General features: G+C 35.8%; 1 protein-coding gene across 2 annotated transcripts in view; it reads right to left on the bottom strand.

Moving 5' to 3' along the window:
- LOC121430925 (C2 domain-containing protein 5-like) overlaps positions 1-26752 on the bottom strand; it is a 57647-nt gene that overhangs the window by 19557 nt on the left and 11338 nt on the right. The window contains exons 3-22 of one of the 2 annotated variants that reach the window (XM_041628356.1): positions 26087-26173; positions 25555-25595; positions 24394-24439; positions 22814-22994; positions 22320-22405; positions 21007-21137; positions 19702-19833; positions 18879-19039; positions 17635-17682; positions 10803-10900; positions 9842-9950; positions 8544-8658; positions 7780-7947; positions 5960-6079; positions 4643-4732; positions 3307-3364; positions 2575-2628; positions 1084-1158; positions 524-586; positions 8-109 (exon numbers count right to left, since the gene is read on the bottom strand). In XM_041628356.1, the coding sequence (XP_041484290.1) occupies positions 8-109; positions 524-586; positions 1084-1158; positions 2575-2628; positions 3307-3364; positions 4643-4732; positions 5960-6079; positions 7780-7947; positions 8544-8658; positions 9842-9950; positions 10803-10900; positions 17635-17682; positions 18879-19039; positions 19702-19833; positions 21007-21137; positions 22320-22405; positions 22814-22994; positions 24394-24439; positions 25555-25595; positions 26087-26173 (1965 nt within the window). The remainder of the gene's footprint in view (positions 1-7; positions 110-523; positions 587-1083; positions 1159-2574; positions 2629-3306; positions 3365-4642; positions 4733-5959; positions 6080-7779; positions 7948-8543; positions 8659-9841; positions 9951-10802; positions 10901-17634; positions 17683-18878; positions 19040-19701; positions 19834-21006; positions 21138-22319; positions 22406-22813; positions 22995-24393; positions 24440-25554; positions 25596-26086; positions 26174-26752) is intronic. The other variant, XM_041628357.1, reaches the window with a different exon arrangement.

A 26752-nucleotide genomic window follows, 5' to 3' on the forward strand; every position in this document is an offset into this window, starting at 1 on the left:
AACATACCTGTTGTTCCAGTAATCCATATATCTCCTTGTTTTTAGCTGTAATGTTATCAAGCCTTTCCTGGAATGCCTGCAGATGTTTATCGGTTGAACCTATTGGTCCCTGTCAAACAACAATGATTCATTTTCATTGATTTATAAGCTGTATTTGAGCACTGGAATTATCACAAATTCTTTATGAAAAGCATGTTTTCAAGGTGGATTTAAACTTGGGCGTGAAGGAGTTCTTTACATACATGTACATGCATGATGGGGTGGTATACCAAATTGAAGGGGCAGCATGGGCAAAGTACAGGTATTATTCTCGATAAAACTTGGTCTGAAAACCAGGACAGTGTAAAAGATCCTTCTAAGCTGATCTACATGTAACGTTGCGAGGTACTATTTGGGAGCCATTGCACGGAGACACTGATAAGTTAAAAGCAGTAATTTTAACAATTTCACATGAATGGACAAGGAGTCAATGTAGTAATTTCAAGACAGGTGTGATGTGGTAGTGTGTGGAAGATGGTCTCACCTGTGTCGATAATTTCAGAGCTGGAGGTGGAGGAAGGGCAGACAAGAATACACCTGTTGCAGTCTGTATAAATTAAAAAAGAAAATATGAACACAATTGGTACATATAGCTCTTTTCAAAGGGCAGGTCCACCCCAACAAAAAGCTGATTTGAATAAAAAAAACAACCAAAATGAATATAAGGCAAAAAAAAATCATCAAAATCAGATGTCAAATAACAAAGTTTTATTCATCCTGATCAGTATGCAAGTGAGACAACTGATGAAACCACACTCTTTGTATTTTCATACATGAAATATTTCAATATTTTCCTCACTACAACATGAAACAAAATTTGATTCTTCCTTGAACAGGTGGAAATGTCATTGCGGTAACATCTTGTGAATCAATGAAGAGTTCCTTTTTGTAAAATCTGCATAATCTATGTTCAGAGTTAGACCATGGTCCAAGTTAAACCTGGGATCAGAATATGGGCAAGAGGAACTGCTTTTTTTTTAATACACAGTGAGAGAATGGATGGCAGTGGTACTAAAATAATGATTGCGACGGTTCAAAACTTACCGCTGTTCCAACAAGTAATGTCTCTCCTACTGTGACTTGAACCTTCAATCCAAAAAGACAGTTCATGCCTTTGACCTGCAAACCAAACAGAGAGAAGGGGAATCACATGTTTGAAAGTCTGCATGGTGGCAGTGAAGTTGGCGAATGGAGTTGAAGAGAGAAGGCTCAATGTTTCAGGTAGTTTGACTGTCCGTCTTCAGAAGAGCATTTCATGAAAGGACTTAACAGACATTTTACCTGACAAGTCCTGTTTTATTAGACAGTTACAATTATGATAGTGACATTGCTTTTCAGCTAATAAGAAGTCAAAGTAAGTTTTTAGATCTGACAAGTTGTCAGACAAAAAAAATGTTGATGAAATGCTCCCCTTAAGTCTTCTCTCCTGCTCTAGAACTCCACTCGCCGAGTCGGCCTCTTCCTCATTTCACCAACTACACAAGCCAAACTTTTCTGGTTTACAGTTCTTTTAAGGACTGCTCCAATTTCAGAAAAGAATACTCTACCTTCACACCCTCCACCTTGATCAACTCTCCATTTCACTTCTACCTCTATCCACTTTTCTTGGTCCTCCTAGGACTCACCGCATTCGACAAGTCCTTTCATGAAGTGCTCTTCTGAAGACGGACAGTCAACCTGCCCGAAAAGTTGAGTCTTCTGTTCTGCTCTACAACTCCAGTCACCAGCTTTTCTGTTTCTTAAAGCTGTTTGCAAGTTATATAGCTTTGTACTTGACATTATGGATGACTTTGTGCATGACATGTGACCCTTTCTTGGGTGTTTTGATTACCATCCTAGGACTCACCAAATCCGACAAGTCCTTTCATGAAATGCTCTCCGGAAGATGGATAGTCAACTTACCCAAAACGTTGCGTCTTCTCCCCTGCTCAACAACTCCTGTCACCAGCTATTCACCAACTTTTCTGTTTCATAAATCTGTTTGCAAGTTACATAGCTTTGCACCTAACATTATGCAATACTTTGTGCATGACCCTTTCTTGGGTGTAAGATCAGATTCTCAATCATTTTGATTACCATCAGCTAAAGTTGAAATATGATTTCCTGATTGAAATTATCATTGTTAACAAGTATCTGAAAGTGACACATGAAAAAATCTCAAAATAAAGGTATATTCAAAATTGGAATTTTACAATTTTCACATGAAATTCTGGTATTCACTAGTCTCCAAACACATACCCTTGGTTTTGGCATAGTTCATGATGCGGAGTCTGAATAAGTAGGAGATAACATTCACTCATCTACAGTAGCTCGAGAGAGCTTGAAGTCTAGTCGCTACCATTTATTTGCATTTTGTTCACAGAAATATCCTAAAACCAAGCAGAACTGTCAGTTGTTCCAAATATGCAATCGGTCAAAAACCTCTGAGCTATAGGGCCCAGACGTGTGTACGGCCAAAGGCCAATTATCATTACATTAGAATTGATTACCAAATGCAATGTTCAACAAAACTGCATCAAAGGAATAACATCTCACCTTAAGTTTATTCATCATTTGTCTGTGGAGCTCGTATTCCATGAATGGTAGGGCCTAAGATATAAATACAAAAAAGACAGATTGACATGATTACTTTGAGGATGAGTACTATGCTTTATCTCTTCCGAATATATGATGTGACCCACTAGCTGCATTATAAAAGACCAACAATGAGTTAACAAAAGGAATCTTCAAATTGTTTAGCCTTAGCCTTTATAAAGGGTACAAAATTGCAAACATGATCAACTTCCTAATAAGTACATGAAGTTCAGGAAGAGGTTTCACAGAATAAGGAGAAGCCAAGATGTTATTTTTGATGTTTGCTTTAGCATAGTGTAATCACTGACTACACGACCTGTCAAAATCTCTCTTGAAAGAGGAAATTGAGAAGAATTTAAGTAAAGTGGGTTTCAGATAAGTAAATCAACTGATTTATTTTTTAATTTTTAAAGCCTAAACGACTATTTCTGGTATGTTTTATGGAATCTTTCTTTGCAGCTTATCGAGTTTTAAGAGTGACTATAATCTAAAAATATAATAAACTTGGCTGAAGTCCTCTCTCAACAAGCAGTATGATGCACTATGAAACATTATTCACAAACAAGAACAAATCGTTTAAATATCTTGTGTGAATTGCCAAAAAACTAAGGCTTTAATTTCCATTCTTGAATTCCATGTCACTTGAGTAGAAATACACGTACAGAAGAAATAAAAAATGTAGATAAAACTCACATCACTGATCAATGCTGCATTTGCTTCTCCTTGTGTCTTTTTCTTACTTCTACAAACTCTGCAAAAAGAAAGAGATGATTTGCATGGCACATCAAAATTTGGCAATAATTCTATCAATGTTCAGGTATCATGGCAGAAATCACATCATTTATGCTAATAAAGGCCATTATACGCATCATCATGTCTATTTGAAAAAAAAATTAGGCGGAGGAACTCATGACACACTTATAATGTCTCGAATCACATGAATTTGAATGTGTACAAGACTATATATGTACATGTATCACCTAAATCATTTTATGCTAAGATTTTTTGAAGACTTTGATATATTTAGTTCTCAGTTACATGTATCTTAGAGCGAAAAACAAAACAAAGCATTTTTTCTCTACCATTTTTTAAAAACCTCATACAAAAGAAATACTGCTGAAATATGTTCTTAATAGTTCGTATCACATCATGATATAACGTCCCTATGAGCTTCCAAAGGACTTGGATATCATTACACCAGCTTTAGTCCCACAGCCTATTACAGATCGAAAGCACTTCAAAGAATTTAATTCCTGCCAGATACCCATTCACCTCACCTGGGTCAGGTGCAGCACAATGTGGAATTACACTGCGGCTGGGATTCGAACCCATGACCCTTTGTTTCATCATCAAGAGACTGATCCACTGGACTATAACGCTTCATTAAAGGGGTACTCAGGGCTGAAAATATTCATATCTAAATGAATAGAGTAAAATTCACTGAGCAAAATGCTGAAAATTTCATCAAAATCACATAATAAATAACAAAGTTAATGAATTTCAAAGTTTAGCAATATTTTGTGCAAATAGATATATGCACGTCATCCTGAATATTCACTAGGTGGGCTGATGGTTTCACATCCCCACTTTCCCTTTTCTTATGTTATTAGATTAAATCATAATTGTTTCATTTTTTCATACATGTGTGCACAATGTGTCTCCTTTATAATGAAATAAGTTGCAGCAATCAATATCTAATGCATTAAATCAGTTGTACATCGAACCTTTTCAGTTCTTGGTAGAAAAAAAGAACAAGTAGGGATATGACATCATCAATTTGCTCATTGAATATTCATGGAGACATGCCTAGAACTGTTTAAACAGAATAATGCAAATCTTTAAAATGCCATAACTTTGTTATTCATAGTCTGATTTTGAACAAATTTTCAGTGTTTTGTTTGTCTGATTTTTCTTTATCGTTTAAATCATATAATTTTCAGCACGGAGCACCCCTTTAAGTGAATACTGTATGTTTACTATCACTGTTATGACTTTACAAAACAACCTGAAGGTCATATAGTCAACTCACCTTGCTTGAATACTACAGCCATGCCCTGTGTATAAAAGATGTGATGGCGGCTCTATGGTGGTGAATAGCACATCAGGAACCTTGCTGCGTCTGCAGGAGAAAAGGGTTGAGGGGAAAGTAATGAGGGATACAATTCTGAATGGTGTTATCCAACACAATGTGATTCCATAAAATTCTCCAACAATAATATCGTTCTAAATGAAAACTCTTGTTCAAAGTTTATATTTGAAATACAGAGTAAGTTGGTACAAGATGTAATAGTAACAAGACTTTTCACAAATTTGAATTCAGAGATAGACATACAGTATAAATGGTAATGATTTTTTTTTCTTTTCAAAATGATATGGAGGTCAGTATAATGACATGCTGAAACAATTGTAATTTTTAGGCAATGCACCTCTGGTATATCATTGGTAATGATTCTAATCGATTAATTTCTCCCCCCCCCAAAAAAAAAAATCTAGAGAATTGTGTTCTTTTTGCACTAAAGAAACAAGATGTCTGAGCACCTAATTAATATGTAACCTAGGGTTAACATGAATTTGCATTAATTCCACAAAAATTCTCAGTTGATAATGTTTCTTATATTCTTATAAGTATGCCAAAAATCTCATAATAATTTGAAAGAAATATATGATTTTCTTGGAAATACCTCGGCCAGTCATTTTCAGATTGAAAACAAAAAAAAAGGTGCCCCATGTCAGCACACCATTCACTTTGCACACGATTCTGGAATATTGTTGAGGAAGGCTGCATTTTGAAGCCGTGAGATGGAATGCCTGGAATTCAATACTTTTCCACCATTTTGGATCGGATCTTAATGAATATCTGTCTATGTTTTGTAGATGTAAAGTTTGTGGTCGTTGCGTACATGTATCTTCTTTTATTAGAATTGTGCAGATACGAGTGTGCACAGACAAGTGGGACTGTGCACACTTGGTGGACCTTACCATACAAACAAACAAGGCATAAGCGATTTTGTGTCTTGCCCCCTTATAAGAAAACCCCAGAAATATTGTGATTTGTGAGGGCATGCAACAGAAGTGCATCAAAAATTCATTGTGAAATAACTGGGATGGACTAACATTTGTCATACATTTGTAAGTCATTGTAAACTGTAATGTTGACCTCTTAAATGAACTTTGATCTTCCCATGTGACTTCCGAACACAATAACATGCAGGTCTCCTAAGTACATCTACAACCCAGGTTGGGTTTAAAAGTGACTTATGGTTGCAGAGTTATGTGTCATATTGTTTGTGGCGGACTGACGGACGACACTTGGATCCCTAAGTCAGGCCTTCACCCATATACTCACTTGCATATTGCACATTTTGTAAGTTGTACAGGGAATGGAAGGGATGAGTCGTTGTAAGGAATGTGGCACATGGCACAGCGACAGGACAACTGGTCCAGGACTGGGTTTCCACTGTCCGTTCTTGGAGAAAAAAATAATTGTATATGTTAAAGCAGACCTGCCAACCTCTGGGAATGAAAAACTGTATTCTGTGATAAAAAAAAGTACTTTTTCCCCAAAAACTGTATCTCATAATAAAATGCCTGGTGCACTCACTCATCGCCGCACTCAAGCCAAAATGCAGTGCTCTTCCAGATGAAAAAAAAAACACATCCAAACAGTGCATATCTCACCCTGGTTTTAACAAAATAGAAAAAAAAAATTACCGGAAATTACATTGATCTAATAACCTTATTGGTGTAAGTTTTATGAAATAGAGACATATAGAGATGATTTTTCTAAATGAATTACGATTTTGTAAAAAAAAGAAGAAATATTAGTATTATTCATTTTTTTAACAAAAATATATTTTCTTAAAGAAAAATGTACTGCCATATTTTGGTTGCAAAAATGTACTTAATACGGCCAAAACGTACTGGTTGGCAAGACTGTTAAAGGTAAAAAAAAAAGTAGTAGCAGCTCACAATTATTTAATAAGAAAGTCTTTAAAATCAAGGTTAATAGTCACCATATTATCATATATCTAGATCTAGTACATGAATGTAAACTCATCTTTGTAAAATCATAAAATCTTAGCTCAAAACCGAAATTCTGATGATCACTGACACAGAAAAGCAGATGTCTGATGTGGGAGAGTGTATTAATATTGCTTGGAAAAATACCTGACATTTGATGAAATCCCATGCTTATTTTGCCCATTTCTCAACAATTACCCATTTTCTTCCAGAGCTTCGGCACAAATTTTCTTATTCATACATACAAACACTTGGATGGTAATTTTGTTGAAACTCATTTTTAAATTGTTACCATTACTGGTATTTATCTTTAATAATGTAGTATGACTGAAAAGCCATGTTTCTCAAGACGAGTATATGAACACTGAATTGTAAAATTCAGTCAGCAGCACTAGCAAATGACTAGACTTATCAAGAAAAGCCCTTTTTCATGCTGATATCTAAAAAAAAAAATATAAAAAATAAATTACTAAGAGGATTCATAAACATGTAGAAGGTGAGGATGGTAGAATAAGTCTTTGATGAAGGCTACATTAGTAATGTAAATGCATCTTCCTAAATCCTTGCAGTTACATACAGGACAATGTCATAAAATATTCAATATTTTTGTATGTCTTGTATGTCCGACTCAATTTTTTCTCTATTATACTTAACCTGGTGGTGGATGTTTCATAAAGCTGTTCGTAAGAGAACTGTGCACGACTGGTGATCCTTTCTTGTGCTATGTGATGACCTAAAAATATGTTCTAGTCATGCGTAAAGTCGTTCGTAACTTTACGAACAGCTTTATGAAAAAACCCACCTGGTGGCCGTTTCATAAAGCTGTTCGTAAGTTAAGAGCGACTTTAAGAACGACTGGTGATCCTTTATTGTGGTAAATGGTATATTAATTGGCGATGGTTGCGCGCGTAAGAAAGGTTCACCAGTCGTTCTTAAAGTCGCTCTTAACTTACGAACAGCTTTATGAAAAAACCCACCTGGTCATGCCATAATATTTCAAGAGCAATGCAACTTTTCATGTGAACTAGAAAAAAGAGAACAACTTTTCTGTACGGTGCTACATAAAGGGGATTGGAAATATGTGAAAAAAATACTTTGCGAGACAGCATTGGGTTGACAACTAAATTGAACAAAATTTACGTGTACCTTTCAATAATGGGTGGTGTCGCTGCCTGTTGTTCTTTGTGGAATTCGGCTCTATCCAATGACATTGTTAGATTAGGACTATTTTGCTGCATCAAGGCTGCTTGCTGAACGGCCTCCAGGTTAACAATGGCTGCCGTCCCAGAGGCTGAAAGCAGACATATCTCCTCACTGAAGGTAATGAGAGAGAGGGTTATAAGATTACATTAGAACAGTGTGGGTAAAGTAGGACTACATGTATGTTTCTGTATCAATGAAATTTCCTGAAAGACTTCAGTGGATGCAGTTCTGGAGCTTCAGGCAAAAGAAACTCTTCAACAAAGATATAGAAAAGAATATTAATAACATTAGAGTAGGACTATGTTTCTGTATCGATACTGCTTCCAGAACAGCTGTAGCCAGAACAACTGCTGCATTCCTAGAGTCTGAAAACAAACATATCCCCTCTCTGAAGTAAAGAGAGAAAATAGAATGAGATTCTAATTAGACCGATATCATTAGATGATATTAGGACTAGGAAGCTGCAACAAACTTCCTTCTAAACAGCTTGGAGATCAGCAATGGCTACTGTTAAAACTACCGAAAGCAGACATATTGGAAGACCAATAACTTCAACCTCTGTATCATCAGTCACTCTGCTACTCTTACCTATGTGCTGGGGATGGATGTCTCAAGTTTCAGAATTTTAAGGAAATAATCCAAGAAAAGACAGTAACTCCAGTCTAACGTTTTAGTAACTTTCAAGATCAAGCTCTTCAAATACTCACCAGATACTTGTGGTTTCTTTATATCCCACTACAGCATGGCATCCCATAGCTACAGCATGAGAGCGTATCTCTGTCCTAAGCTCTCTCCACCAAGCGTCTCTTGTCTCAGGTTCATCTGCAAGAAGAGATAGACCAGTGGGGATAGTAATCAACTTTTTTGTATGTGCAACCCCAAGTTTGAATTTGAATTTTTAAATCAAGAACTTGAAAAGTTATCTCTGGTAAATTGCAACTTGGTCTGTATACGCTTGTGTATTTTCCATTTAGTTCAATCATGCGTGGTCAAACCCCTGTTCTCCTACAGCGAGATCGTCTACTTATCATTTGGTTTTAATAGTTCCTCTTTAGTCCATTTACCATAATGTCCAGTAAGGCTATACCAGAGCTGCCAACCTGAACAACAAGGTGTCAGTACTTTAAATGCTGAAAATTCTTTTGTGAGGAAATCAGTATTTCCAAAGAAATATTATGGGACATTACATAAAACTGAAACTTACAAAATCAGAAACTTTAGAAAACTATAAAGATTTTGCAAGATCCCATCAATATTCTTTTCATTTTTCAGTAATTATTACTGAAAATCAGTACTACTTGCAAAGGCACCTCTGCTTCGCCCATTTCATCCAATATCCAATTTGTCTAACAACACAATATGATGAGATGGACCATTTTTTTTTTAAACCAAACTTGTACTTTGACAAAGTGCAAAATAATGAGTACCAGTACTAGTAGACAAGGTGGAAGTAGATCATCTGGGAATTAGATGACAATTAGACTACATGAGCATTATACTCAATATTATTCTGAAGTTGAAATCCATTCCGAATCACAAAGTCGGTGTTAGAATTTAAGAAATAGAAAGAGAATATGAAAGTTGTGAAATGTCTGCTGAAAAAATAACAATGCTGAGATCTTATTGGAGTCGTAATGTATACTTTTCACAGCAGTTGTAACATCTTTGCAATATGCTTTACCTTCCAATTTTGTGATTTGTCTCTATTACTTTTCCTACAGAAGATTTTCCTCTTCATGTACCTACAGAAATATGGAGACCATGCTTTTTCATCTATTGCTCCACTCCTCTAGAACTCCCTCCCTTCTTCACTCCACTAAACTCTTCAACTCATCTCAAAACTCATTTACATGTATTTCAGCAGATGTGCAATAATTAGCTTAATTGGATGAGCCTGCACCTTAAATGTATTTTTAACAGAAATATGGAGCAATATAAATACTGTGGATCAATATCATCATCATCATCATCTACATGGGAAAACAAGAGATTGCAGACTACATACCTGGATTGTGTATCCTGTCAAGTAGTTTGACTGACCTAGCAGATACCATGCCACCAAGGTGAACCAAGAAACCAAGTGGAAAAGATACCATGGTGAAGAATGGATACTCCTATAATGCAACAAAAAAAGAAAAAAAAAGAGTAGTGTCCTTACTAATTGTGCCATAAATGGCCTAAAACACACACTTTGTTATATCAGATTTTTTGAACAAATGGTATCCTGCATATTTTCAATAAGTATACTCAAATGAATTATTATTACCAAAGGTTAAATACCTATATACTGGCACACTAGATCATAGATGTATGTAAATTTTCCAAAAATTGGGGACAACTGCTAAAGAAATTGCCAAAATAATGAACAAAGCTTTGATTTCTACATGTTATTATAAACAAACTGTTACAAAAATATGGACTCAAGGTCATTGCAGAAAAGAAGCATCACTGTTTGTATTTCTCCAAAATAGTGAATGCTCCCATTTCCTTTTTTAAAGAGAGTTGGCAAGTATGCTAAAATACTGAAAATACAATGAAATAAAATCATTGCTACTGCATATATCATCAAGGCTATTCAATAAAATTACAGGCCTACCAATACATCCAACTACTAAAGCCAAGATACTTTGAGAGCATTATTTCTCAAGCTCTTGTATGGCCAAGCAAAATCAAAATAAATTATTTCTGGAATGTTCCACATGTGAGGGTCGGATATATACACTGTATAATTCATGGACTTGCCCATCATAATTATTTATTTGGCATTTTGATTTTACAAAAGCAAGTGAAATCCAAAGAGTATCAAGAGCAATATAACCTAAAAACAACTCATTTCTGGATGGTTCCACGTGTCAAGGTCGGTATACAGTACATAGTCTATGAAATTGCCAGCTAATATTATCAATTTGTCATTGACTTGATATGAGAGCAAGTGAGAATGGTAGAGCATTGACAGCAGCCCTTACCAGCATATCAACGTTATTTTGTGCCAGCACTGTCCTTGGTAGACCGATCCGATGAGGTCCGCTCCCGCTCCCACTGCTACCTGCGGTACCGTGGCTCCCTGAAACAAAACATAGTGAGGAATGGTAAGACTGCTTCTGCTTTATAATAATGATAATATATTTATCCAGGGTAGCCACATCAGTCCCGTAAATCGTTCTCCCAGAGGAATGTAACATTATTACCCTGGATTTACCTGGACTGCCTAGGTGCTCAAGCACTCAAGGAATTCCTTTGGACCAGGTACCCATTTACTACACCTGGGGCCCGTTGCAGAAAGAGTTTCGTTTAAACGCAAGCCAAAAAATCAATCGCAAGTCCGAAATGCATGCTGTTGATTGGTTGAAAATCAAGTTGCGCATGATTTTATGGAGTTGCAATTGATTGCAACTCTTTCCGCAACGGGCCCCTGGGTGAAGAGTGGCAAATGTAGATGTATGAGTTGCCAAAGGATGCAAGTGCTGTGGTGGGATCCAAACCCTGGACCTTGTGGTTCAAAGGGTGGAGTCTCATCCACTCGTCCACAACAAATTCACTGCTGATGCGAGGATAGGTTGTTGCAGAAAACAGTCAACACATCCAAGCAAAAGTTTTCCCTTTTCTTATTTCTCTTCATGGTATGTGTAACCCGTTATACATGTAATTGGAGAGTATTGATGAAGTTGATGTGAGAGAATGAAAGGATGAATTCTAACAACAATAAAGGTACATGTAGTGATATCAATGGTGATGACAAGGATGATGATACTATTACCAATAATACTTAATAAAGATAATGGATGATAATAATTGTTTTCGTTACCAAGAAAGCCAGAAAACTAACTAAAGTCTTAAAACTGCTACCAGCCAGCTCTGCATAGAGTACCGAAGTGTGACATCATCAATTTTCCATTTTTGCATGTCAGCGTTTTTGAAAACATGATTTGGTTGAGCATGATGGAAAACCCTCACAACCCGAATTTGGTGGGTATCTGTCCATGGGGCCCCAACATATTACATCATCAATACATAATTAGCCCCACTGAAGTCAATTTATTATTGGCCTGGTTCTAAATGTTAGGAATAGTACATTGACTTCAATAGGGGTAATTGCGTATTCTTGAGGCCATATGGTTTTTTTTTCAGCATGCTCTAACAAAATATGGTATCAGATAAAAAAAAAATTATGACGTCATCACTTCGGTACTCTATATGTACATGTACTGAAAATACAAGTAATTGCTGTGAAAAAGTCAAATTTATGCAGTTGAACTAGGACTGACCTACTGGCAGTGAGATAGCTTTACCGACATTTAAGGTGTCACTGATCAAAAAGAGTTCATTTGGTAAACAAAATCATGTGGAACAGTTTAGAAAAAGTAGTGTTTTTTATGTATAACAATTAAATAGAACCTCTTCTGAGTGAGATCCTGGGGGATCAACTCATATTAAACAGGATATGAATACTGTGTTTGAGCTCCCCCCTTCTTTTTCAAAACTACATGTATAACGCACAAAACCCACAGGTTTTTGCATTGCAAATTAACATTTTTTGGTCAGTAAAAGCACACCCTATGGATAAGCATAGATGGTGAGTGATGCCAATAAAACCTACATGTTGCAAAAGAAGAAATCATGTTAACCACTTCACCATTGCCATCACATTTTTAGTTCAAATTTCAAAGACAAAGCGATCATTGAGCACATAGAAAGTGAGCGACATTAACCCTATCTAGGCCGGGGTATTTTGGAAGTTCATATGGCCGGGGGGGGGGGGGGGGGACTCCCAGGCCCCCCCCCCCAAGTTCGCGGCCATCGACCGCACAATCGCGCCGAAAATTGGCAAGCGGGTTGCCTGGGACATAATCTACAAGATTCTATAGTAATTTATTTCATGCAAATCACTATTAAGTGATTATACTAATTTGTTCACGGCCATCGACCGCACAATCGCGCCGAAAATTGGCAAGCGGGTTGCCTGGGACATAATCTACAAGATTCTATAGTAATTTATTTCATGCAAATCACTATTAAGTGATTATACTAATTTGTTCACGGCCATCGACCGCACAATCGCGCCGAAAATTGGCAAGCGGGTTGCCTGGGACATAATCTACAAGATTCTATAGTAATTTATTTCATGCAAATCACTATTAAGTGATTATGCTAATTTGTGCATAATTAGTATGCAAAATCATACTTTTTCCTCTAACTCCCTAAATAAAGCTCCAAATATATTAATTTTTGGTATAGAAACTTTTTGTGGTGTTGTGTACATGAAAAAAATTGCGATATCAAATCCTTTTCTTATGTATTACATTGTTTTTTGCAATTTCTTATGTATTTCTTTGTTTTTTTTACCTTTTGTTTTCATTGTTTTTTCAATGAAATTTGTTGGGGACTCTTGTGATCATAAAAAGCGTAAAATAAATACTTTTAGACCAGCAAGACTAAATATAATCATACATTTATGAATTTTGGTTGAAAACACAATTTGCATTGATTTTGCACACAAAATCATGTTTTTGAGCAATTTTTGGTCTGACATGCACTTACATAATGTTGCCTAATTTCCGAACCACGTTCATGTACCCGGGTGACGCAAAATTTGTCTCAAAAGTTGTGCAAGACTTGAAAGTAAAAAGTCAGCGAGCGGCGCGGTCAGAAAATTATGCGCGGCGAAAATATTGCGCGATTCGTTGAAGTTCTGGCTATGGTGCATTTAATTGTTTTATTTACGCATACCATATATGCTCTAACAGATTATGAGATATTCAAGTCTTAACAGCATAACTGAAATCTATTTTATTTCTGTATCTATTCTACATGTTCGCAACTATGTAGAATTAGTTCCACTACATACATTTTCTATACCAAGCCAAAAACTGAAAAATGTGAATTACATACAGTAGCGGATCTAGCTTTTTGCTGAGAGGGGTTTGAAAGTTGATTTGGCCCAATAACGCTGAGCTGCCACAAAATGCGCCCCCACCACCCCCACCAAGCCCCCCCCCCAACTCCCCACAACTCTCGTAAACAAGGAAGGGGTGTTGGAGATTGATCCCACATTCCTTTTTTTTAATTGTTTTTAGGGAGCCATAGATAGGGGTTAACCCCCCCCCCCATTTGCCACCGGCAAAAGGGGGGGAGGTATAAATTGATGGATGAAAACAATCGAGAAGGTTGAATACTTGAATTAAACTTCCTCATAAACCCATGAGGAGACCTAAAGTTTAAAAGTCCGAAGAGGCTGCCACAGCTGAACTTTTTATTTTACCAATAATAATGCTGACATATATGTAAAGATAAGCTACATGTATGGCGAAAGAAGCTAAAAACTTGAAACAAAAATGTATACAAGTATTGTAAAGTAAATCATAATGTTATCTCTACAGACAATTAGTAGAAATGCATATATTGTGCACTAACAGTGCATACAGTATGTGGCATAAAAGGTGTATTTGAAACATCCACAATTTCCTGTGGTGCTCGAAAGTTAGTGAACCCACCAAATAATGAACATACCTACATGTATATAAAGTGTTCAAGTTTTTCCATGTTTTTAATATTTAATTATGGAGTTAGGTGATGAAATTGTTTCTCTGGGCTCGCCAAGCATTTCATTGTTGTTGTCTACATTCAACACTCAGCATGAAGGAGTGCATTTTGTGGTAGGGTTCATTAAAGGCCAAGTCCACCTCAGAAAAATGGTGATTTGAATCAATAGAGAAAAATCACACAAGCACAATGCTAGAAATTTCATCAAAATCGGATGTAAAATAAGAAAGTTATGACATTTCAAAGTTTCGCTTATTTTTAACAAAATAGTTATATGAACGAGCCAGTTACATCCAAATGAGAGAGTCAATGATGTCACTCACTCACTATTTCTTTTGTTTTTTATTGTTTGAATTATACAATATTTCAATTTTTACGAATCTGACGATTAGGACCTCCTTGCCAGAAGCACAAAATGATAAAATAATGGAATTCCACATGTTCAGGGAGGAATGAAACTTAATTTCACATGACAATGACAAGAAAATAATAATACTTCACATAATATAATGCAGAGAAATAGTGAGTGAGTGATGTCATCAGTTCCTCATTTGCATACCAACAGAGATGTGCATATAACTTTTGTGAAATGAATCGAAACTGTAAAATGCCATAACTTTCTTATTTTACATCCGATTTTTATGAAATTTTCAGTGTTATGCTTGTTTAATTTTTCTCTTTTTATTCAAATGTTGGGGTGGACTTGTCCTTTAACTTCTGAGCATAACTGTATATATAAACAAGTGGAATGCCTCTGGCCGTCTCACCTGCATCACGCGGTTCAATATAGCAGCAGTGCTGACTTTGAATACTACTCTAACTCGCACAAGATGTTCAGTGATACATGGTTACTCTTATGTCCACTTTTTATGAACGAGACCAATAAACTTACAGAGATATGATGGTTATTCAACAAAAAACCCCAACATGGCCAAAGTTCATTGACCATACATGACCTTTGACCTTGATCATGTGACCTGAAACTCGCACAGGATGTTCAGTGATACTTGATTACTCTTATGTACAAGTTTCATGAATAAAATCCATTAACTTTCATAGTTTTGATGGTAATTCAACAGATAAACCCAATTCGGCCGAAGTTCATTGACCTTTGACCTTGGTCATGTGACCTGAAACGCGCACAGGATGTTCAGTGATATTTGATTACTCATATGTCCAAGTTTAATGAACTAGACTAATAAACTTTTAAAGTTATGATGGTAATTCAACAGATACCCCCGATTCGGCCAAAGTTCATTGACCCTAAATGACCTTTGACCTTAATCATGAGACCTGAAACTTGCACAAAATATTCAGTGATGCTTGATTACTATTATGTCCAAGTTTCATGAATCATATCCATAAACTTTCAAAGTTATGATGGGAATTCAACAGATATCCCCAATTCGGCCAAAGTTCATTGACCCTAAATGACCTTTGACCTTGGTCATGTGACTTGAAACTCATGCAGGATATTCAGTGATACTTGATTAATCTTATGTCCAAGTTTCATGAACTAGGTCCATATATTTTCCAAGTTATGATGACATTTCAAAAACTTAACCTCAGGTTAAGATTTCGATGTTGATTCCTCCAACATGGTCTAAGTTCATTGACCCTAAATGACCTTTGACCTTGGTCATGTGACATGAAACTTTAATAGGATGTTCAGTAATACTTGATTAACCTTATGGCCAAGTTTCATGAACTAGGTCCATATACTTTCTAAGTTATGATGTCATTTCAACAAGTGGAATGCCTCTGGCCGTCTCACCTGCATCACGCGGTTCAATATAGCAGCAGTGCTGACTTTGAATACTACTTTAACTCGCACAAGATGTTCAGTGATACATGGTTACTCTTATGTCCACTTTTTATGAACTAGACCAATAAACTTACAGAGATATGATGGTTATTCAACAAAAAACCCCAACATGGCCAAAGTTCATTGACCTTACATGACCTTTGACCTTGATCATGTGACCTGAAACTCGCACAGGATGTTCAGTGATACTTGATTACTCTTATGTACAAGTTTCATGAATCAGATCCATAAACTTTCAAAGTTTTGATGGTAATTCAACTGATACACCCACTTCGGCCAAAGTTCATTGACCTTTGACCTTGGTCATGTGACCTGAAACGCGCACAGGATGTTCAGTGATATTTGATTACTCATATGTCCAAGTTTAATGAACTAGACTAATAAACTTTCAAAGTTATGATGGTAATTCAACAGATACCCCCGATTTGGCCAAAGTTCATTGACCCTAAATGACCTTTGACCTTAATCATGAGACCTGAAACTTGTACAAAATATTCAGTGATGCTTGATTACTATTATGTCCAAGTTTCATGAATCAGATCCATAAACTTTCAAAGTGATGATGGGAATTCAACAGATATCCCCAATTCGGCCAAAGTTCATTGACCCTAAATGACCTTTGACCTTGGTCATGTGATGTGAAACTCATGCAGGATGTTCAGTGATACTTGATTGACCTTATGTCCAAGTTTCATGAACTAGGTCCATATATTTTCTAAGTTATGATGACATTTCAAAAACTTAACCTCAGGTTAAGATTTCAATGTTGATTCCTCCAACATGGTCTAAGTTCATTGACCCTAAATGACCTTTGACCTTGGTCATGTGACATGAAACTTTAATAGGATGTTCAGTAATACTTGATTAACCTTATGGCCAAGTTTCATGAACTAGGTCCATATACTTTTTAAGTTATGATGTCATTTCAAAAACTTAACCTCAGGTTAAGATTTGATGTTGACGCCGCCGCCGCCGTCGTCGGAAAAGCGGCGCCTATAGTCTCACTCTGCTTCGCAGGTGAGACAAAAACTTAACCTCAGGTTAAGATTTGATGTTGACGCCGCCGCCGCCGCCGTCGCCGTCGGAAAAGCGGCGCCTATAGTCTCACTCTGCTTCGCAGGTGAGACAAAAAAAGGGAAAGCTCAACCTTCATGATGAAACTATCAGACAAAAATACATTTCAGAGGTACAAACTTTTTTCATGTCATTTCCAACATGTGGGTATAGAATTCAAAAGATATATTTTCTATAAGAAAGAAAAAATAGGAATACAGGTAAGCATTGAGAAAGTCACCATGGCTACAGTAGTTAATACTGATTGAAGAACTGTTGAAAGTGCTTGATTAGATGATCAATATTGTGTTAATTCATGCTTTTGTTGTTGGATAAATATTATGTCAAAGTAGAATACTTGACAGAACACATAATCAAACCTTGAGTGGGTACACCATCAGTATCTATTACAATCTTAGGCAATTGAGCTGAAAGGGAAATATCAAAACAACCAGGGTTTCAAATTAATTTGCTTCTCAATAGGCTCATAGCCAACATCGTATACTGCATTGTATTGTATAACTTTCTAATAATTTAAATATATTATGGATTTCTGTTTTTTTTTCACACATGAAGAAATACAATGAAATGAAATATACTTAAATGTATATTTTAATACATTCATGTTCCATTTAACAATTTAATGTCACAAAACTCTTTTTAATGACTCTCGGCAACAAAACCTAGAACATGTTTGTGTACAAGTTCCAAATAATGTGAAGTTAAGTACTGAGATGTAATGAGTTTGTCTACACAACTTTTCTTTGGCTTGAAACAGATGATGTGCAAGTAAAAATGGGTGATTGGGCACACTACATCTGCACACATAATAGCTGACCAGAGCTTGAAGATGAACAAATGAAAAAGAAAATAAAATGGAGTATCGTTCAGGAGAAGAAGATGTAGTAGTAGTAGAAGTAGTAGTAGATGTAGTGGTAGCAGTAGTAGTAGTAGTAGTAGTAGTAGTAGTAGTAGTAGTAGTAGTAGTAGTAGCAGTAGTAGTAGTAGTAATAGTAGTGGTAGTAGTAGTAGTAGTAGTAGTAGTAGTAGTGGCAGTAGTAGTAGTAGTAGAAGTAGAAGTAGTAGTAGTAGTAGTAGTAGTAGTAGTAGTAGTAGTAGTAGTAGTAATAGAAGTGGTAGTAGTAGTAGTAGCAGTAGTAGTAGTAGTAGTAGTAGTAGTAGTAGTAGTAGTAGTAGTAGTAGTAGTAGTAGTAGTAGTAGTAGTAGTAGTAATAGTAGTGGTAGTAGTAGTAGTAGTAGTAGTAGTAGTAGTAGTAGTAGTAGTAGTAGTAGTAGTAGTAGTAGTAGTAGTAGTAGTAGTAGTAGTAGTAGTAGAAGTACACGTAGTAGTAGTAATAGTAGTAGTAGCAGTAGTAGTTAGTAGTAGTAGTCAAAGAAGAAGAATGATAATAAGCAGGAATATGACATGAAAAAGAAATGAATAAAAAAAGAAAAACAACATTAAGAAAAACAAGGAGAAAACATTAGAGAGTAGAGAGAGAGAAAGAGAAAAAAAAAAAGATTTGCTAAAATATATATCCCATTGACTCATTTTTATTACAGCTTCAAAAATAATATATGAAACTGCACACATGCTTGTGATAGGAGAAAGAATAAAACAAACCTTGACCAGTCAGATCCGAATCCGAGGCATATCTAGGAGTTGGAACGTTCTTGGTGGGCGAGGGTGGCAGTGCAGCTTGCTTGGCAACATTCATGGTCACTGCTGGAGAACCGTAACCAGGTTGACCATCAGTCTGCATCTGGTCATCTAAGGGATTAACACTGCGGTGAGAGAAAAAAAAACACAAAGTAAAAAAAAACATTGGAAATGAATCACAGTAAAATATCCCTATCCCTACATAATAAATTCAAGGCATTTGTTTGAAGACCAGAGACATGTTTCATGAAACTTGCTAATAATAACAAATTTGCAATAAAAGTTTAAAGCTACATGTACTGTAATGATTCCACCTGATTGGACAATGCTATTATCAACTGTTGAGGTAACTTTTGTTGTTGGTATTTTCTAAATGATTTTGATGGACTCTAATTATTACAGATGCTCTTATGGAAATACATCCATAGAAAAATTGAAAGATGAGAGTAGTAAAAAGTTATTCCCCCCCCCCCGCAGGGGGTGTGGCAAGAAAATATTTGCAACCAATTGCAAATATTCTGTTGCAATTTTACAATTGATATATCAATTTTAGCTTGCATAGCAAATCTGGGCCCCATCTTACAAAGACTAACAATTGATCCAATCAATTGTAACTCTATGGAAAACCATCAGTGTCTTAATTTTCTACAGGAAATTTGCAAGAATTGCGTTTAAATGCAAACCAAAAAATAAATCGCAAGTCCGAAATGCGCACTGTTGATTTTTAGCGTTGCGATTGATTGCAACTCTTTCTGCAACGGGCCCCTGAACATGCAACAAAACTCACTCTCTTGGGCCATCTTTGGGTGGGCTTGTCGGTGGTGGTGGGGGTAGTTTGGCTGTTTGTATGGTTGCCATGGTACCTATTCCTCTGACAACTACCCCTGACTCTCCTTCTAGGTCAAAGCACTGCCAATATCTGTTAAAAAAAAACCCAAACAAACAATACTTTGATATCATTTCTCATCTAGGTAAGTAATTAACAGAGCTGCCAACCTGAAAAAGAATATTTCAGTATTTTTAAAGCTGAAAATCAGTATTTTGATGATGACATCAGTATTTTCAATGAAATACCATATTAGACAACACATAAAACAGAAACTTTAGAAATCAGTATTTTGCATGAAACCATCAGTATTCTTCTTATTTTTCAGTACTAAATACTGAAAATCTGTACTACTTGGCAGCTCTGAATTAATCACTTGCATGTACAAATCATTTTGCAAAGGAAAATAGACAAATAATTCAAATGTTTATCATAATCATTTAAATGACATCTCTGAAATACCTTGTCGTACCAACCAAATAGAAAAATAATTTAACTATTTATCGTAATCATTTAAATGAAATTATCTCTGAAATACCTTGTCGTACCAACCAAATAGAAAAATAATTTAACTATTTATCGTAATCATTTAAATGACATTATCTCTGAAACACCTTGTCGTACCAACCAAATAGAAAAATAATTTAACTATTTATCGTAATCATTTAAATGACATTATCTCTGAAATACCTTGTCATACCAACCTCCCCTTAGAAACAAAAACAAAAAACAAACTAAGGAAAATCGACAAAACAAAAATGATTCACATCATTAAAAAGAGTACCCCAAAAAGTTGATTGGAAGATTTTGTCTACTATCAGAAATTAACATAATCAGGGACGGAGTAGCCATGATATATAGAGGCCAATGGCTTATGTATTTTGTTGTTTTGTCGATTGTTTGTTATAATTGTAATTGTTGTTTTACTTACCTAATTTTGGAATCATTTTATTGATTTTTATCTCAATGCATTGTGTCTTGTTTTTTTTTGTTTTTTGAAGGGATGTGAAATAAATGAATTTGAAAAGAATCCAGTGGATTCCAAATTTGCATGAGTGCCACATGCATTACTTTGGGAGCTTCACTATAACCAAGGCTAATACATGTACATGTATGTCTTAGAAATGCAAGGAGCATTAAAACATAGGCTGAAACCCATCATGGTTTATGCAGATTTCCTGTACATATTAAGCTTATTCACTGTGCATATTAACAAATGTCCAATGCTGATGCACGCTTTTTTCACAGTACGCCAGAAGATCTTACCCAAGAACGGCATTTCCCTCTGATTCCAAGACTTTGAGTCCAATCTTTCTTTGAAGCTCACCAGAAAGCTTTGAGAAGAGCCTCTGCCTAGCTTCATTGGAGGCTCTTGGTGATCGAATCATATCTATCCACTGGAAAAGATATTATTTTCAAGTATTAAACATTTTACTTATTTCATATCATTCCTGTTTATTTCCAACATCATGACTGGCTCAAAATGAATCAAACCATATCCATCCATGGAAAAGTTGCATTTTTCATATTCAAGTATTAAACATTTACTAATTTTACATCATTCATATATTTCCAACACCTTGATTCGCCTAATATGGATCAAATCATACCTATCACATGAAGAGGGGTATTTTCAAAACGATACATGTACGTCACCCAAATATATTTTCAGATTTGAACTCATCTTGAAGGATATCCGAAGCTTTAAAATGTTATATAACTCTTCAAAATTGATTTCCCACACAAGTACTTGATTGACTGTAGAAGAATTTAAATGAGAGCTTAAGAAAAAAAATATAAGGAGATACATGTACATGTAACAAGCGTAAAAAGCCCCTCTTGTGAAATTTTTAACAGGAGGAAGAAAAAGAAGTACTCCTTCCGATGAGCTACTTGTCACAATTTTACTCTTTGAAGAACAAATCGTGGTTTAAGCAGCTTTACAGGAAACATCCCCAGTGGTTCATTGTTGTTCTTGAAGTGGCTGGTCATGTACTTTATATCATATCTCAACGTGGCTATAGATGTATGATGGGGGGGGGGGGGACCTAAAGCTATGCACTTTGTTTATAAACTATAAAAACTTTGCCAATATTAATATTTGAACAAATTATATTTCACTAATTTGTGGTAAACATTCTACAGAACCTTAACCAAGAAGAAAATATCACAAAACTCGCTAATACAAAAATCCCGCCAAATTTTTTGAACAACTCTTGACTTCCCGTCCGATGTAGAAGGGGTCCTAAAGCTACGCACTTGACTTATCATGCAAAGAAATAGTACTTTCTGTGCCTCAATTTCTAAAATAATGTATGTTCATATTTATAGGCAAATATAAAATCAAAGTGAATATAACTCTAAAATCCCAAACAGTTGCTGGTTTTCTCTGCATTCAGTGATTCATTGCAGCCTTTGTAGAAAAATTGAACAGGAATCATTCATCACTCTGCAGTCACAGTTCCACACAGTGGTCATTTTGCCATCAAAGTTGCATGCGCGATGAGTGGTGCGTAGCTTAAGGACCCCCTACCATACAAAAAGGAGGGGGGATAGTGGGAATAAAGTCTAGTGTGTACCTGATGTTCTGGATCATCATTGACTACGAGTTCCTCCACAAAGCCATGGATTGCAGTCACAATGTAACCTGATGGTATTGTACTTGCTGTTGAAAAGAATAAAACAAATATAAACCCATCACATGAATCATTTCTTAATTCATCAAAGTTAATAGGAATCTACATATAGTTGGTTTTAAACATAAATTCTATAACTTTTGTGCTAACAATCTCAAACTGACTACCCTGGTATAATGATGCGCATTCTCACATGTGCTTGAATTGACCAAACTAATTTTTTTTTTACTTTTGTTTGATTATCTGTGATAGTGATTTTCAGTGTGGTTGATCAATTCTTCATTAACTTTGCGAAACTGTTATCCCCTCGGGATTTTTGTGATAAATCTGTATCACAAAAAGACCTCCCCACGACGTTTCATGACTTGTTTCCTTCAAGTCTCACACAATTTTTAAAAGACCGAATTAGTCTTACGGATGCTACAATGCGAACTCACAATTAAAGAAATGGACACCGACTGATGACTGTCTGAACCTGTTGACATCCTCTATTAGATCCACCTTGACTATGATGTAGATCTCTCCTCTTATACCATGCATGGTATCATAGATGGGCAGCCAGCCCGCGATATCAGAGACGCTGTCCTTCCAAAGTAAGGGATTTAGGTCGATGTATACCTGCGGAAGGAAGATGTAAATGATGTCAGTTGGTAGTCCTGCTCTCTCTCTCTAATTATTGCCAGATTCATTTAATGGCAGTGAGCAATAATTTCATGAACATAAATCAAGAGCAATTGTCATGATTTTGTGCCATAATGCAAACCATAGCAATTGGTGACAATACTGATGTATGCAACTATTTGTGCTGATTATAGTATACAAATAATGAATCTTTATGAGTGCAATGGACAGAATACATCATTAGGTGAAAGATGAAATGATCCATTCAACGAGGCCTAGCCGAGTCAAATTGATCATTCATTTCATCTTTCACCGAATGAAGTACTCTGTCCATTGCACGAATGATAAGAACATTTATTATTTGGTTTATATGACACCTAAAAATAGATTCTTTTTCACATATTTGTGAATTTCGATGCAAAATATGCTCATGCAGAGCAAGCTCGATCTGTTGATTATCACGCACATACAAAATGCGCTCTGCATACAAGAGTGGTGTCTGTAGTCTGGGTGCACGCATGCAATGGACCAAATTGTATGGATCCAATAGTGCACGATGAATGAATCTAAAATTGCATGGTTGATGACGTCGTTGTAAAACGGGCTAAATGATCGACCTCGACCAACCAATCAAAATGACAAGGATCTATCTAGGTGTCATATGATGTGTAATCAATCATCCAAATCAACTAAACGATTGATAACCATACTTTGTATAATGGGCCCAGGATGAAACAAAAAAGTCAAGTCTTATGAAGGAGGAGTGAATTGTGTGAGGTCGACTGTGTGTTATAAATACACATTTTCAGATATCTACTTACAATACAGAGAATAAACTGACCTATAATTGTATTTGTATAGAGAAACTGAAATGTTCTGAGAGGAAAAGTAATTGTTTTGCTACTTGGTAACATAATCATTGTGGTATAAATGTATTGAGTAGTTAATTAGCATGTTATCATTCAAGAGGGTCTGTATTACTAGACGACACTAGCATTATGGGTTAGGAAACTGGCCAGGTCTGAGTAGTTGAGGACTCAAGATGGCGCTATAGGTTTGTATCTACATGTACTTTAAGAGATGTATGTGTAACTTGCGTTGAATCTATGCAAGGTGATGCTTTTATAACCTCTACCCTACATAAAATGATTTGACCTGTGATAATTTCCATATCTTATATACATTACTTGGGCTTGAGGATTTTCCTTTTTGTCTTTTGATGGTCTGTAGCTTTAATTACTGAACAGCATCAACATGCATATGAGAGAAGACATTTTGCCATTTCAAAAACCCAATATCATATCATCATAAGGTTTTCAGAGTCACAATATCTTCACATCATTGGAATATCATGCAGCTGTAATCTAAATCTTATTTTAAAATATGCTTTTCTGACCTTTCCTATAGCATCGTGTGCACTGTAAGTGTCATGATCCATCACCCTGTAAAAGGAACATACATGAATATAAGAGTGACATAAAAACTGGAGTGAACCTATTAGAATTCCATGCTTAAAAAGTAATTTTCTTACATGTGCGACATCGGTTGCATATCGCACCAGATATTAGAATTATTGATGCTATTTCTCTTTCACTCTGGAAATAATGATGGTTATTAAATCTGAGAAATAAATCTATGCAATGAGCTGAAAGGTTGCTTAGATAGTCAAATATGAAATGATGGTTATTAAATCAGAGAAATAAATCTATGCAATGAGCTGAAACTTAGGTTGCTTACATAGTCAAATATGAAATGTTGCAAAGCATAAATGGAAATAAACATCAAATTTTGCCCGCCGTCCACCCACCCCCTCTCAGGGGGGAAAAAGGAAAATGGAAAATTAAAGAAAAATACATCAATCAACCTGATAATACACAATGGAAAAACCAGGTTTATGTAAAGATTAGTTGTGCAAGAAGCTGAAAGAGTTTGAACATACCAAATTACCACCAAAGTGTGTATGCATAAATGAGAAATGTGTGCCAAATGACTCTGTAAATGCTGACAAATGAACAAAATGGCATTCCATCCAAATGTCCAGTTAGGTTTATTTTTTCCAAGCGATAACAATACACTATCCCACATATAGGCAAATCTGTGTTGTTGAGCCTCCTCTGTGTGAGCATTTTTAGTTAGGTTCATATGTAATAATGTACCAGACACTAGCGTACCCCCCTGACGAGCCACAACCCATGCAAAGGACGTATCCCTGCCCCCCCCCTGACGAGCTTGAAAGTCATTTTTTGCCCCCCCCCCCTGATGAGCTGGAAGACCTTGTTTGGCCCACTGACGAGCTTGAAGACCTTTTTTTTTTGGTTGTCAAATTTTTTGGCGACGGTTTTGCCCCCGTGTAAAATCCTAGGTACGCCACTGGTACCAGAGCTAGATCTACGCTGACAAAGTGAAAATCTAACTTGATTATAAAGACCTTCTAATGGAATAATTCTTTGCTGCAATCCCATCCCATCCCAGTTTAGCTTCCAGTATGAGCAAAATTTCTTCCAAGGTTCATATACTTTCACTTAATTTTATACACCAAATTTTAAAAGGAAATTACCGAATTTGCAATGGTTCATCCTGGAGCTCTTCATCATCAACCTGTGACACGGGGTAAAAAATGAAGAAATTAAAAAAAAATGTTATTGAAATCAAATCGGAAGAGGTAAAAATGTCAATCATCAAAGGACACATCATCATGATGGTCAAACGTAAAAAAGGCAGTTGCATGCTGATGAAATATATAATTATTTTGTTATATAATTTGTTACTTGAATTCAAACGTAAGTCTTGGTGACCCCCCCCCCACACACACACATACACACCCTTGGGTGCCAGGTCAGATAGTCCATCATTTTTATTAAGATCAAATCAAGCCTGATCAGTTTAGATTACAATTCTACAAAATTGATAATTTTTCAAACTGATATAGGTACATGTATTCACTCCCATTGTAAAAAAAAAATAAACATAAAAACAACTCCATTTATATCCCAAAGAAAATACATCAACCACAAATTAAGAATATCTTGGGGTTATTTGTGTATCAAACTGTAAGAGTTTATCAAATTATAATACAGCTTCACACAAACCTCAAATTTGAACCATTCAGAATTCCACTGGGGGTTCAGCGATTTTGGGTAGACTTCTGTTTTGTATGTGCTTTGACCAAAGCGCACCTGTAAATGTGAGAAAAAAAAGAGACCAGAATGAGGATGAATCTGCATTTCAAAAACTAACAGCACATGAAATATTGCTCATTCACAAACTACAGCACTGGGCAATGTGAAGAAAAACCAAGGACCTATCCCTAAAACTGTTTTTCTAAAAGACTTAAACTACATTACACAATTTTGCTTCTCATCTATAGATATTCAAAAACTCAACCACTGTCTCCTACTTGAAGTCCTTCTCATCAGAAATATTTTTTTTTCTACTGAATTACATTGTATGATCCTTTAAAACAAAATAGCATGAAACTGCCTTAATTCAGCTCTATGTACATAATTGCAATAACATTCTAGACCCAATGCTGAATTTTGGCATAATTTGTTGTCCATTTAAATAGCAAACATATCCACTGTGCAAGGTGCTCGAGGCACAGTGTGTGAATGTTAAGATACAAAACACTGCTAAAAAGCAATTGCAACAACCCCCCCCCTGTATTAGTTTTGTTTTAATGACACAAAATCATTAGAAAAATATAATGCAATTTAAAAAACAAAAATCACATTTTCAAAACTCCTTTGATCTCAAAA

This window comes from Lytechinus variegatus, chromosome 17 (assembly GCF_018143015.1).
Source record: "Lytechinus variegatus isolate NC3 chromosome 17, Lvar_3.0, whole genome shotgun sequence".
Lineage (NCBI taxonomy): Eukaryota > Metazoa > Echinodermata > Echinoidea > Temnopleuroida > Toxopneustidae > Lytechinus > Lytechinus variegatus.